The sequence below is a fragment of the Platichthys flesus genome, chromosome 1 (genome assembly GCF_949316205.1).
Source record: "Platichthys flesus chromosome 1, fPlaFle2.1, whole genome shotgun sequence".
Lineage (NCBI taxonomy): Eukaryota > Metazoa > Chordata > Actinopteri > Pleuronectiformes > Pleuronectidae > Platichthys > Platichthys flesus.
Window position 1 is genome coordinate 31,077,225 of NC_084945.1, and position 15,536 is coordinate 31,092,760.

General features: G+C 41.8%; 1 protein-coding gene across 2 annotated transcripts in view; it reads left to right on the forward strand.

Moving 5' to 3' along the window:
• The window catches only part of spg21 (SPG21 abhydrolase domain containing, maspardin), a 30,875-nt gene that overhangs the window by 11,930 nt on the left and 3,409 nt on the right, over positions 1–15,536 (forward strand). The window contains exons 4-8 of one of the 2 annotated variants that reach the window (XM_062391374.1): positions 800–880; positions 4,051–4,196; positions 4,280–4,388; positions 12,719–12,826; positions 12,909–13,049. In XM_062391374.1, coding sequence (XP_062247358.1) covers positions 800–880; positions 4,051–4,196; positions 4,280–4,388; positions 12,719–12,826; positions 12,909–13,049 — 585 coding nt within the window. The remainder of the gene's footprint in view (positions 1–799; positions 881–4,050; positions 4,197–4,279; positions 4,389–12,718; positions 12,827–12,908; positions 13,050–15,536) is intronic. The other variant, XM_062391383.1, reaches the window with a different exon arrangement.

Below are 15,536 nucleotides of genomic sequence, written 5' to 3' on the forward strand. Positions count from 1 at the left end.
AAGTGTGTTAAGCTCTAGGTTGTTGCGACCGCACCTTAGGACCAGCTGTTCCACCTCCGGCTTATATGCAGACTCATTATTATCCTGGATGAGGCCTATGACTGATGTGTCGTCTGCAAATTTTAGGATTTTAACAGATGTGTCTCCTGAGGTGCAGTCGTTTGTGTAGAGGGAGAAGAGCAGTGGAGAGAGCATGCATCCCTGGAGTGCACATGTGCTGACTGACCGGGTGCTGGAGGTTATTTCACCAAGCCTCACCTGCTGCTTCCTGTCTATCAGAAAGTTTGTGATCCACTGACGGGTGGAGGCAGGCACAGTGAGCTGGATGAGTTTGGTGAGGAGGACTTATGGGATGATGGTGTTGAACGCCGAGCTGAAGTCCACGAACAGCATCCTTGCATAGGTCCCTGGGGAGTCGAGGTGTTGCAGGATGAAGTGCAGCCCCATGTTGACAGCATCATCCACTGACCTGTTTGCCCGGTAGGCAAACTGCATGGGGTCCAGCAGGGGGCCTGCGATGTCCTTCAGATGGGTCAACACCAGTCTTTCAAAGCATTTCATGACCACAGACGTCAGGGACTTCGCACTGACAATGCTCGGGCCCTAAAAGTACTATGAAAGGTACTTGTTGTAGGGCTTTCATCACATCAACTTTAAATTTAGTTTAGATGGAGAGATGGGGATCTAAACTTATTCAAAGATCGATTTGACATCAGTTACCATGTAAATATTCCAACAGAGTCATGGGACCTGACCAGTTTGAATTTTCCAGATGAACAAGTGTTAATTGTGTTTCCAGCTGCAGTATCCTGTCTACTGGGATCTCATGGAGTTCTGTGTAGGCTTCAGGAGGCTCCTGGATCACCTGCAACTTGATAAAGTAAGAGTGCCTTTCTCTCTGTAAGCCAGCATTTATGTGTGTTTATGTGTGTACATTAGAAGGTAAATTATACAATTAGCTGCGACGACCCTTTTAGTTTTGCTCTATTTTAATTTTAAGAATTTGTATTAGGGCCCGAGCACTGAATGGTGAGAGGCCCTATTGAAATTGTAATGATTATTAGGGCCCGGGCACCAAATGGTGAGAGGCCCTATTGAAATTGTAAGGAATACTCTTATTAGCGCCCGCTTCACATAACGGTGGAAGGCCCTATTGAAATGATTATTAGAACTAGGGCTACATTGTAGCACTATCATGCCCGAGCACAGGCAATTTCAAGCCTGTTCCGGTCGGTGGTTCAGCATCTTGCCCAAGGACACATGGGTATGCAGATGGGTGAGACTGGGGATCAAACTGCTGACCTTCAGGTTGGAGGACGACCACTCTGCCCCTCAGCCATACTTCACTTCCTGTAGCCAGCAGATAGCGCTGGGATTTTAAGTCATGATTTCTTTTTAGATGTCATCAGGTCACGAGTATTGTCTTACATGTCTAGTTTGGACTCGATTGGACCAAATATGTCTGAGATACAGAAGCTTGTGGTCTGATGGTGTGTAATCAAACTTTGACGCCACGCCACGGTCCCACGGTATGAAAAGTTGAGATTCAAATAAGTTTAGATCTCCATCTAGTTGTGATGATCAAAGTTCATCAGCTCGCATGAAATCGCTGTAACTTCGGTGTTGAGGGCTTTAACATGCTCAAAAAGTTTGTAAACTTTGCAGGAAATTAGAAAGTGGTGAATTGTACTTATTCTGGAGAATTTGGAAATGGGCGGGGGCAAAATGGCTCAACAGCGCCCCTGGAACCAACCCCCAGGTTTCCCTTTAACCGATCTTCACCAAAATCAGGACACAGGTGTATCGTGACCAGTCATGAAAAAAAGTCTCAAGGAGTATTATGAAAAACTCAACAGGAAGCCCGCCATTTTGCATTTTGTGGCCATTTTGACCATATTCACCATTTTGACTTTGACATACTTGTTCCAGGGCTTACATCAGATCCACTTCAAATTGAGATGAGTGTCATCACAACAAGATTGAGATAAGAAATGATTTAGAGATTGATTTTTCGTCACATCGTGGTGTGGCGTCAAAGTTTGATTAAACGCCATGAAAACCCGAGCTTCTGTATCTCGGACATACAATGTCCAATCGAGTCCAAAATAGACATGTAAGACAAGAGTCCCGGCCTGATGACATCTACACAGACATTTTTACTTGAAATCACAGCGCCTGATGGTGGCTACAGGAAGTGACATGTTTTATACTTTGACAAACTGCTCCTGGCTGCTTTACAACATACAGCACAAAATAACTCAGTCACATTGAGCCCTTGCGTGCCTCTTGCGTTCTTGCATACCCCTTCTGGCGCATTTGTGTGCGACGCCCAATATTTCTAACGATGCGACAAAGCTATGCAAGTCTCACGCAGCCCTCAAGGCAGTGATTCGTCTGATAACTACATCCTTTCTGGAGTCACATTACCGGCTTCATGCCCCATAAAACCGGCAGAAACCAAGGAAGATTTAGAAGGACAAATAAGGACCAAATAGAAGAGCGTTTGGCAGAAGAGATCCGAAAGTATGACCACTTGTAAAACGGAAGATATAGAACAAATTTGTCAGCCAGAAAAAGGCTATGAGGAGCAACATTGGCGATGTAAATAAACAGTCGACGACGAGTGCTCTAGCGAAATTCGCCCAAATCGCTAACGTGCTAATATCATCTTAACAGTGATATAATTTCAAGTCATTAACTAAATTATTTGTATAAGTCAAATGTTGCAACTATTGAAAAGAATATATTTAGATTTTTCATAAAAGTTTTGCTGTTATTTCTTGAAAATCTGATTCTTAGATGGCATCAGCCTTGATATGCACTTATGTACACTGTGATTTCCGTTGACCATAATAGTGCGCAGTTGTGCATTAACTTACTCTACAAGGAGAGAGCCATAAAAGGTGCGGAAATAGTCCACAGAGGTAGAGAGAGAGGCATTCAGTTGAAGAACATAGCACCCGGTCACAACATCCAACAATGGAGGAAACTGCTCTGTTCCTCCAACAAAGCAAGTCTCATCAAAGTCTTGGTCGATGAATGGAAGGGACCCAAACACAGAGAAAAACTCCAGAGCAAGACGTTGTATGTCACATGTGATGAAGTCTGCTACAAACACGACAAAGAACAATTGGAAGAGGTAACAGAGCTCAAATCTTCCCAGGAAGAAGCTGACACTCGCATGCTGTTAAATGCTCTCCATGCAGCGGAGTCTGGCTACAAAGCAGTTGTCATTCCTGCTGAGGACACAGTTTTCCTGTATCATGTGTAGTTTCATCATAATTATTGAGGCCTAGTGGCCTAGGTTGATTATATACAAACTAAGGGACTATTATTTAGTTAAATTTAACTTAATATTGTATTTGAAGAAAAAAACCACTGAATATTATTATTTGAAACTGCAAATATCACAAAAGTAGACTATATATCCTTATAAAATTGATAATGTGAACTGTTCCAGTACATAGGAGGCCATTAAAAGTATTTTTTTGTGGTTTTATTTCAATGGAGACGAGATAATAGTATAATGGTACAGTTATATTATGATGACTGGAGAATTCATGTTTCTGCGTTGGCCTGATAGGGGTCTCTCTGTTCAAGAGGCAATAACCACTAATAGACCTCTAGACCCATCTGCTCAGACCCCTTTGAGTGACACCTGCAGTAAACCATTTGCCCAGAGACACTCAAGGTTTCAGGAAGCCATAACCATTTAAGTTCCTAGAGCAACACTTGTAAAGCTTAAGTTAACTCAGAGCAACTTATCTATTCATCCATTATTCTACATACATGTCTGTTCTTCCATTAATCATTACCCGCGATCAGAATTTCCAAACTCTCACATCCAGCCCTCACCTGGAGCGTGTTTACAAACCCTCATACATTTGCTCAAAGATTTCCCTCTATCAGAAAGCACATCATAAGCTTTAAGGCTAGTTAGCTGATCTTAATGCTCCTTAGCCAAGTGCTCCACTCCCACCTTGACTCTTTCAAATAATGATAAATGTGTTGTTTGGTGATGACAACCCTGTCTTGTCATTGAACTTCAAGGTCCATCTTTTCGGGGCGTCCTTAGGAGGATTCTTGGCTCAGAAGTTTACAGAGTGCACACACAAGTCTCCCCGAGTACACTCACTGATCCTGTGTAATTCATTCAGCGACACCTCCATCTTTAACCAGATGTGGACAGCTAACAGGTGGTGCTTGATGACTACTTCACACAGAGTACTTCTGCATGTTTAGATTCATCATTAATGTCTATTTCTACATTTCTCCTCAGCTTTTGGTTGATGCCAGCTTTCATGTTGAAGAAGATTGTGCTGGGGAATTTTGCTAAAGGACCTGTTGATCCTAAAATGGCAGATGCAATTGACTTCATGGTTGACAGGGTAAGTGGAAATTAATGCCGTCTTGTGTTACTACAGTTTACAGAAACATTAAGCTATATATTAGCATGATCCATGGAAAATGATATTCAATCAGAACTGCAGAATTGTTTTATGCGAGCACACATGCCTCTGATTCAGGCTGCTTCAAGCTTTCATGAATCCTCAGAAGTATGAGTTAATGTGTATGGTGTTGTGATTATTATACCTTAAGCGTGACACCATTAAATATTGTCACGCTAACAGCCTTTGGACATTCAATTAATTCTGTTATCACAAAAATATTGAAAGGCCGGTTCGGAGCGCCCGCCATTTGCCTCAGGTGTGAAGACGGACAGTTTCCTATCAAACTACAGAAGGACAAAAAGTCACATTTATGATAGACGGATAGATAGATAGATAGATAGATAGATAGATAGATAGATAGATAGATTACTTTATTCATCCCCGAAGGGAAATTAAGTCGTCATAGCAGCCGGTATCGAGAACAAACAAATTTAAGCAGTTCTTACATATTTAAACATAAACTAGTTCTTCTCAAGCACTTTATGCTCTCTTCTTCTTTTAGCAACTTTCTCGCTAATCTCACAGTTGTTAACACGCTATTCAGATCTAAGAGTTACTTACCTCTAACCGTAATTTTGGAATTGTGCACCCGTCTTTTCTGCATCGACCCTTCCGCACTGGGCCTGCGGCTCTACTTTTCAACGCATTCATCCTCTCCTCCATGGAACAGTGTTGTGACTACTTCAGCAATTTTTTCATCGAACCACGCAAAACACAAGCCGGTGGTTTCTTGTTTGCGTGAGACAGTCGCTTCATTCACGAGGCTGTGATTGGACAAGCCCTCTAATCTGATGACGTTAACAACTGAATTGACATATTCACAAGCTGAGTGTGACGTTTTCAGAGTAAAACTTACCTTTTCACTTTTAAAGCAGCGGTTATAACAGTTTTTAATCTGTACTTTTCTTTTACATGAGATGAGTATGTGACTGAGGACTAGTTTATTCTGGCTGGTGTTAAGTTAATGTAGTGTATTTACATGATTCTTGTTGTTCTGTGTTTGGACCCTCATAGTTGAATGCATGGAATACTGGGAAAGAATAATCACAACGATAGGACAATTGTAGTGTTTACAAATTATGATGGAATTTCAGAAGAGTCAACAGCTTAGTATGCCATGGACATGTGAATATGAAGCAGAGTTTTTCCCAGCAGTTTTGGTGGACAAATGTTTAGGAATATGTCACGCGATGACACAGCTGATATGCTTTATGTGAAGCACAGTTTTTTGGTGTCAGCAGAAAGACATCTCTTAGATGTATCATCCGATGTACCCTGAAAATTGTATCACTGATAACTCTCATTATAGCATACTAACTTATATATCGCAAATCTATTCAAGCTACAATTTATGATTCTATAATTATAGTAAACCTGATGTATTTATAGGAGAGATTTTCTTAAAAGGGAGTTAATACCTGTGTAACCTCTGCACCACTGAGTGAAACTATTCTGATTTGCATTTGTAAAGATCACAGTTTTGTAACATAAGTGTGTAAGCCATCCCATACACCTAGGAGCAGGGGGGTAAACTGCAAAGCTTCTCAGGCTTGTAAAACTCCCCGAAACTGGAACCTCACGTCAATTCCCGGCCGTTCATGGAAGTTTTGGGTGCTGCCTGCAGATTCGTTAACCTGAAATGATTCACTGCCCACCAATCTCATTAGTGAGTTTAAGAAATGAAAACAATGTTTAGGCTAAAATAAATAACCCTAAAGTTTTTGCACTGGGCAGCAATACGGTGAAATCGTTATGCATACAGACGTGCACAGACATCACCTGCGCAATTTGTTATACTTAAACGATATGCTTACTCAGCCCTGCTGTTTATACTGGGAATTTCCCTGTATTCTGGTTATATTTTATTTCTTAAATTGCTATAAACTAATATAATGGCTGCATAGGGCTAACAGTGCGTGTGCATGGCTGTGCGCAACATTATATAACACATCCAGGGTTGGTGGGGGTTACCAGTCTCTGGCACCGTTATTTTGTAGGGCTCTAGCTGAAAAGTTTTAGCCTGGATGCAAGACGAACTTAGCCCCGCCCACAACATTTGAGGCGTGATATGTGTAGATGCTGCCATTTAGTCTGTTTTAGAAGACATCTACAGCGCATTCATTTTGAAAGAGGAACAGGGAACGTAGAGGCGACGCCAAAGCACTGCGCTAATCCCTATCGCACCGGCGCTTGGCTGTTCACACCGGACACTGAAGCGACGCTGAACCGCCGGGCAGCGCTAATAATATCACCCGTTGATCCAGTAGATTAAAAGCATATACTTACTTGTTGCTCCAACATTAAGCAACAGCGTCCCAACATTTGTCTTTCTTGGTGTTGTCTTTATACAACAGGTTCCGAGGATCATACAACTCACTGTACTTCTCCACTTCAATTATTAATTTAATGTCATCCATGTTGAAGAACTTCGCTGTTTGCTCCGTTAAATGTCGGGTGTCGGGAGAATACGTAGCCCCCTCTCTCTCTCTCTCTTTATCTGTATCACTGCTTGTGTGGCTGTAGTGGATGGGCAGAGGGGGACATTTAATAATGTCATTGGTCAAATTAAAACTCCAGGACAACAGAAGGGGACTTCAAAGTATGGGATGCGTATTTGATCATTTATATCATATAAAATATGTCATCAATATCGTTTTAAATCCTTTTTCAGTGTGTTTCCTGGTGTGATACGCTCGCGTCAAGCGCAAAAAATAGACTCAACGCCGAAACGATCGCTGCACGTTGCGAGGCAGCCTTGGCGCAGCGCGGCGTTTCAGCCTCCGGTGCAGTGTTAATTTTGGCAGCTATTTTTGATTTAGTCTTAGTCTTTTGACGAAAATGCATATTAGTTTTAGTCACATTTTAGTCATTTTAATCCTTCTTAGTTTTAGTCTAGTTTTAGTCGACGAAAACAAATTCCATTTTAGTCTAGTTTTAGTCGACGAAAAGAAATTACATTTTAGTCTAGTTTTAGTCGACGAAAACTAATTCCATTTTAGTCTAGTTTTAGTCACATTTAATAGCCACATTAAACTCCTTTTCTATAAAAACATATAGCTGCAGCCTAATAGCTTAAAAATATATATTTAATTTTAAATGTGAAAACAAAAAGGGAGAGCAGGTCAGACTGGAGCCAGACACAGAAACTGAACATCGGTACAAACCAACTGCAGCTTCTGCTCTGATGAAGAAGCTGAGACCAGAGAAACTCTGTGTTTTCACAGTTTCCATAGTTAAGAAGCAGTCGGTCACTGAGAGGCTGCTCCACGAGAACGCGCTCTGCTTTCACTGTGTCTCTCTGAGCGAGTGCGCGAGGCGGGGGGCGGAGCTACGGACCGGAGCGCTATCTGGGGCGCACACAAACACATACACAGACACACACAGACAGTCACTCGCCCGCTCCTTATACTTCATGACGGCCTGATACGATGATGTTTTAAAAATTATTGTGACTTAGTCAACCACCAACATTTTCGTCTCGACTCGTCTCGTCAACGAAAATTTAAATAGATTTCGTCATAGTTTTTATTTTCAAAGATTTGTTTTCGTTATGTCTTCGTCTCGTCTTCGTCATGGAAAAAAGGTCGTTAACGAATATATTTCGTCATAGTCTTCGTCAACGAAATTAACACTGCTCCGGTGTGACCCGCACAAAGTTTTAACATGGGAGTGGATGGGAGCCAGCGGTTATTTAAGGCTTGATGCTGCGCTGAAGGGTCGCTTCGGCATCGCTTCAGCGTCCAGTGTGAACCCGGCGTTAGTAAGTAACTCACAATGCGTTGCTTAACATACGTCACATACTACGTTGCTCTGATTGGTTGTAGGTCTATCCAATTGAGCGAAGAGGAATTTTATTTCCTGGTCAGTTGAAATCAGCCCCATAATCACAGCCTAATGGAGCGGTCTCAGACTCACATTCTGACTAGAATTGTGAGTCTGACAACGTCAGGCTAGAAAAGTTTGGGAACCCCTGCTTTAAACTAGCTGTAATCAAACCCCTTCTCAACGGTCATTCACTGTGAATAATAGTGTGTGGAAGTTACGTGCGGCGCTACTTGAAAGACTCTCGCTTTAAGTCCTGTCTTTTTCCCCATCATCACTCCAGCCCTGTCCCTAGACACACCAATACAGTTTTCCGAAGATAGTTCGGATACCTAAAAGGGCCGGATTACACTTTCGGACTGAAAAGGCCAAACACTGACTAAACACATGGATAGGTAGGCTATTTGAAATTATTCATGAAGGCCTACACATCAATAAGAAATTGCATTGGCACCAAAATAGCCTCACAATGAGGCCTACAATTACATAGCCTAAAGCAGGAGACAGTTACCCTCTAAAACATAACATTTTCCTATCCATGCAAGTAGCCTAAATTTACAAATTAGAAATGCTGCTGTCCTCGTAATCAAGGGAGAGTTAATTGGCGAAGTAATCTCAGCTGTAACATTCAACTCCGTCGGATAAACTGGAGGTGCTGTCTTAGCCGCCTCCATATATTATTAATAGTAAATAGACTTGCAAGCAGGTATAAGCAGGCCCTTGCCATGTGCCATCGGGGAAGTTACTCGACCGCGCCAAAATGCCCATCAAGAGGCACTTGCGTGGAACTCAAAGGGAAGGATGTTAGTGTGTCCCATTCCAGGTTATTTCATTGAAATTTGAAACAAAAGGACTACTTTCAGTTTACAGTAGGTAGCATTTATGTAGTGTCTCATTGTGCATGTCAAGTTTGAGGCAGATTGGAGCTTATGCAGTGATGTTATAACCAATCCTGTTTGTTAGCATTTCATCAAAGGTCATTCCATTGCCATTCAATGTAAAGGCTTAAGTGTCACAACTTGCCGTCAGTGTCTCAAGGCTTCCCTGACTAATTGTGAGCTGGATCAAATGAAAAAGCTAGGCGTAGCATGTCAAAGAATAAAACATGGTACTTCCTGTCGCAGATAAAGCGTGCTGGGACTATTATTGTATATTTGCAGAAAGATGTAATCAGGGTGGGACCTTTATCACACGTGGAGTTTGACAGTGATTGGAGCAAAAACATGCAAGTTACAGCAACTTGAAGTTGTATGGCAAGATATCGAATTTCTCCATCACGCCATGGACACACCCCTCATGAAAACCCACAAGTTTCATTGAGTGAAATCATCAACTTTTCTAGGCTTGACCAAATTTCACATGCATCGGATAAACGGAGAGTGGCAAGAGGATTTTTTTGTGGGTTTCCTCTAGAAACGTTAAAACTCAGATGAAAGATAATTTTCTCTGTGTATTCTGCTGTGAACCACAATGTTTATCTTTCTATGTCACAAAGGTATTTCCAACACTTCCAAAGTAGTAAAAGCATTCCAGCGTTTTACTCTCTGAATCCATTCATTTTTTCTAAAGGGGCTTTTATTGTTATTGCACAACCAGCATATGCACGTCTTCATACTGTAGTGTCCTGCTGTTTATTTTAGTCCATAACTTGACTTGTATTGAAGGAAAATGCAGTACATATACCAGCTGCTCCGCTGCCAGCAGCAGACACACTGCCAGTGTGAACAACAGACAACCGACACACGGCTGGTATGCCACGCAACCACAGAGAGTTACTGGGATGGACAGAGAAGTTGGCAACTACTGCTCTAAAGTAAATGAAGTGGAAGTCCCTCATTGAACATTTTTGTTCCCAAGAACATTAAAACAAGGACATTTTGAGTATGGTGAGTTCCCCAAACAGGCAATTCATTTATAATAATAAGAACAATCATAGCAACAATAAGAACCTTGCACTGTCATTGCTGTGGAAAGCAGGAAGTGTACACACATTTCAGGGGTGCAATTGGTACACCATTTGAAGCTCTTCGGTACATATACTTACCGAAGAGCTTCGGTTATCCATTAATAATAGTTAAAATAATTAATGAATACAATAAAATTATTAATTAAGAATTATACAAATCTGTAATCATTGCTTATTGTCGCGGGGCACCACCCTGGCTACAGGGACCAACGAGTCAATCTATAAAATATCAGTCTCAATGATATAAGTTATATTAATAATCTCAATATTTAGTATTAATGATTATATAATAAACAATGAAGGGTTTTAAGTTCGAACACAGGCTAAAGTAATCCAGCTGTATACACATACCTATGCACAAATAATCACAGAAATACAAATACTTTAATTACAAAAGTATTTATTAAAAGGGAAATAAAGTTAATGTTATTTCAATGATTCTTCATTTAACAAACTCCAATATTTCAAAGGTGGTAACAACAGCATCAGCACTTATCACAATTGTCACACATGTAATACGGAGTATCTATGTGTGTGTGTGGTCGTGTGTGTCTGCGTGTGTGTGTGTAAGAAAGAGAAAGGGGAGTGGCTATGGCGTAATGACGAGGTCACGTGGTGACGTTGTCTGACCGAATTCAAGGTGATGTTACATTCACGTACTTTCAAGATGGAGGTTGCCTAGTGAAGCCACGTTGCGAAAAGCAAAATGGCTGCCGGTCACTGTACTTAAACAAAGGGGGTCTTTCAAGACAAAGGGATTTCTTATCTCGTGGTTTGAGCGCCGAATGGCGTCGAGATGTATTAAGGCTCTTTAAGTCTAGATTTCTCCATGTAACATGAAACATGTGAAAGGAGGTCGGGACGTGTGTAAAAAACAGGTTTAGGAGAAAAGAGGGAGAGAGAGAGAGAGATCAGGAAACATCAGAAACATCGTCAGAGACAAACTTCCGGCGAAGCGGGCAGTCCAGTTACGTTAGATTTATCTTTTAACAGATGTAAATCTCCGCACAATATCTCTGACGGTAACACGTTAAAAAGAAACGCCGGCTTGTTATGCTCGCTTCTCAAAAACACAGTAAACAAAGGAACCGGATGTGACGTCTCGGCCCGCCGTGTAGCACGGCTAAAACAGATCAGCGATCTACAAACAAACATACAATCAAACAAATGACACGCTAAGTATTTAAACTAGTCTCTGCCCAGACAATAAAGCCTGTTACTGTGACCTCCGCGGTGTCGCTTGCGCGTGGGGCGCGGATTTCCCGGAAGTCCAGTGAATCTGTCGTTAAACCTCAGGATGCGTGCGAACGGGCGGATTCCTGGAAAACAAATCAGTGTCCTGGCCTCTTAAGCGGTGCTCCGGTGGGTCTCGTGGTTGCAACGGAGGTCAGCGCTAGGCCGAAATAGAGCGAACTTCTCTTGCTCTTGGAACGGGATTCAGCTTTGTCTCTTCTGCAGGGATGAACAGCGGTTGACGCAGCTGTGGATTTGGAAAGAAAGTCTCTGAGCTCGGCCAGCGAGCGAGCGAGTTCCTGTGCACGGCCTTTTCAAGTTAAAAACAAAAATAGTCTATCAAAGTAAGATCAAACTTAAGATAAAAGACAATGAAAGAAATGAAAGAAAATAACTCTGGTTGCCCCCTTTAGCAACTAAATCATCTGGAAAGACCCGGAGGGGTCTGTTGACGTCTTCAGAGCAGGGAAAATGGCAGCGATTATTGATGTCTCAGTGATTTTATTCTACCTGAGAGGTTCTGCCTCCTTGAGGTGCTGGTCATAGGATGATGCTGGCTTTAAGCCAATTGAGTGTCAGAGTTGGACCTCAGTGGGCGGGGCTTGGAACTCAGCGGGGGTCCTGAAGGCTCTTCAGGACATTTTCCAACCACCAGGGGGAGATTCTCAGGCCTGCTGGAGAATGTTTTCCCTCCAAAAGTTTTACAATCCTTTGTCCTCACCGTCGGCTCCAGTGTCTGGTGCTCAGCCTCTGGACTGTGGCCCAACATACTTTTTTTTATGAATCCTTGGCACTGTTTTATAAATGACGCCCCAGTTCAGGCAATTTGAGTGCAACAAACATTCCACATAAGGCAAGGTGTATGTATTAATCATCCGCAAGTTCTGATCATCAAATACGAGTGAATGAACAGAATTTAGCTTTTAATGTAAATTATATTGTCTGACTATTTCATAGATTATATTTAGGTGAAAGGAAGTAGCAACTTTTTGCAATGTAGTCATCAGTGAGTCCATTAGTGGGTTGGAGGACACACACATCAGCTAGATGCACCTGAGTGGGTTCAGGTTAACAGTGAAAAACAAAAAAAGTTAAGAAGTCATGACTTAGAATGCTGAATTGGATTATAAATACGTGTTGACATATACTCACATGAAAAACATGTTTGACTGTTGCATTTAGATTATTTTTTAAACACATCACATTTCAGGATCTCTGTCTTTCTCTCTGTCTCTGTGTGTTGTAGTTGGAGAGTCTGAACCAAAGTGAGTTAGCATCACGGCTAACACTCAACTGTCAAAACTCTTATGTGGAGCCTCACAAAATAAAAGAAGTTGCCGTCACCATTATAGATGTAAGTAAAATGAAGCACAAGTTCATGTCTGTTTCTATAACTATAACCTGATTTATACTTTTTCTTTGTGAATGTTGTTCAGGTGTTTGATCAGAGCGCTCTGTCTCTGGAGGCCAAGGAGGAGATGTATAAACTGTATCCCAATGCCAGACGAGCTCATCTGAAAACAGGAGGAAACTTCCCGTACCTGTGTAGGAGCGCCGAGGTCAACCTCTATATACAGGTTGAGTCAATTCCCGTTCAAAGTGTTAAGAAAGTTCCTCTCTACATATTTTTCCTTTATCAGGATGCTTGGTGTTTTATTTAAAGAATTAAAGGGCAAATATTATGAAAATTCCACTTTGTAGGGATTCTACACGCCCTGGTAGGCCCCGGGTTACCCCCTGGGCTACGACTGTCTGAGGGTTGCTTTTCCATCACTCGAAGCCTGCCTGCAAGGCTGGGGCTGTCACAGGCGGCCCGGGGGTCTCCGCCGCAGAGATACAGGGGTGGAAAAGTGATGGAAAAGTGAGGCGTAGCCCCGGCTCCATATTTTAGACATTTCATTAAGACCCCAATTAATTCCCATGTTTAGATCCAAAGTTACAGTGAATGCATTTACTAACCAAAACTGTGTGTCTACATAGCCTCATTCTGGTTTGATGCCTGAAGGGCCAGAACCTAATTGATTTAACTGCAGTTTATTTTTCCTATTATTTGGTGTCTGCTGCCTCGGCACAAATTCCTGTGAGATAGAATGAGCTAGAAAACTTGGCACAATAAGTGGATTGTGTGTTCATCAACTTTTTGTGAAACATTAGCTCAATCGGCCTTATGGTGGCGCCTCAAAAAGACACATTTTGTCAAGCCACGCACCTACACCCTAAGTTCCTTTTGATATTTAATCTTATCAATACCAAACTTAGTAGACAGCATTGTGAGACTAACTTTCACATTTCAATTACACATCTGCAGGATTTGTAAAGAATATGAATGCTATTTAGTAAAACTTTTCTTAAAGGGCATAGCTTAACAGGACATTGACTCATCAACACTTGGTCCAATCATCATTTGGTCCAATCATCATCAAACTTTGTATATAAGTAGGTAAAAATGCTCTAGGGGGAACTAAGAAATAAATCCTAAAGTGCAAAATTGATTGGCAGAAGTGGGCGTGGCCTTTCCAACGTTTGCATATTTTGCAGGATTTCTTTTACACATTTTAAACCAGAAACATACAAATTGGTACATCCATTGGGAATGATATAAAATGATTGCCCAATAAATTTGAGTTCAATCTGCTACATTGTGGCATTACTACATTTGACAGGCCACGTCCTCACATAATTTTTCCAATTGACTTGTAATTTCACTAACAAGTCCAGTTCAATGTCATCTTAAAAGATGGCTCTTGAAGCATAACTGTGCCTCATGATGGATTTTAAATAATTTGCATGAATTCAGCATAAAGCATTGTGAGACTGAAATACATTCTATTGTATTTGATCAAGAATAGTCAAAAAACAAGGCCGTTATCAATAGGGCTGAACGATTTGGGAAAATAATCTAATTGCGATTTCGCCCCCCAAATATTGCGTTTGCGATTTAATATGCGTTTTTTTAAATTTGATCCTCTTTTCCCCCCCAAAAAAAACATAATTAATGATTTAAATATGACCAACACAATATTAGATATTGAACAATATTCTTTCCCACATTTTTATTTAACTGCTCATTACAGAAACAAGAACAACAAATCAGTGTGCACTTAAGTAGTTTAATCAAAGTCATTCTAAGTATAAACACAAGGATTGCACTGTCTTACTGCTCCCAAGTCAGTAACATTTCCAGTGTTGGGAAGGATACTTTCGAAATGTATTCCGTTACAGAATACATGCCCAAAAATGTTATCTGTAACGTATTCCGTTACATTAACTGATTTGAGTAACGTATTCTGAATACTTGGATTGCGTTCCCATTGAATTGCATTTTATAAGTGTAGGAATGCGGCTTTGTCAGTGGAGCAGCAGCAGTTTAAGCTCCGTGTCCGCGGATGCAGCGGGCCAGCTGGATGCGCTGGAAGGGCAGCTTGCGGATCAGCAGCTCCGTAGATTCACGTTCGTGTCGCGGTCGTCGTGCAGCGGTATGGAGGCGCCGGGCCTCAGCAGGAACACCCCCATGCTGAACACCTCCGTCTTGCAGATGTGCATGTAGGTGACCGGGGGGCTCTGGAGCCCCGCCGCCCCAGAGCTTTTCCGGGGAACGATTTTCAGGTCACTCCCGCACCGCGGTCACCGGCGAGATGTGATCGCTCTGTGTGTCCGCCACGTCGGCCGAAGACTTTAGGACCCTGTAGGTGATGCAGGCTTGCTTGGCTATCTTTTTGATCAGAGGAGTTTTGTGGTCCCGCGGCATTTTTGCTGCGGGTGAGGACAGCAGCCCAGTGCCCTACTCTCCTTCTCACATTTCAATCGCGCAAGTTGCGATTAGAAAATCACGTTTTATCATATCGCGATTTTATCACAAATGGAATTAATCGTTCAGCCCTAGTTATCAACCATAAACTTTTCCCAAGGCGGGGCTTACCCCCAATTGGCCATAACTCTTGAAATATTTGTGATATTAATTTGTATATCTTTATATCTTATTGTAAAATAGTGCGTGTGGAAGCATTTTGAGTTTCACTCGTACGGAGCACCAAAAATACCCCCCAAAAAATCCTATTGAGCTG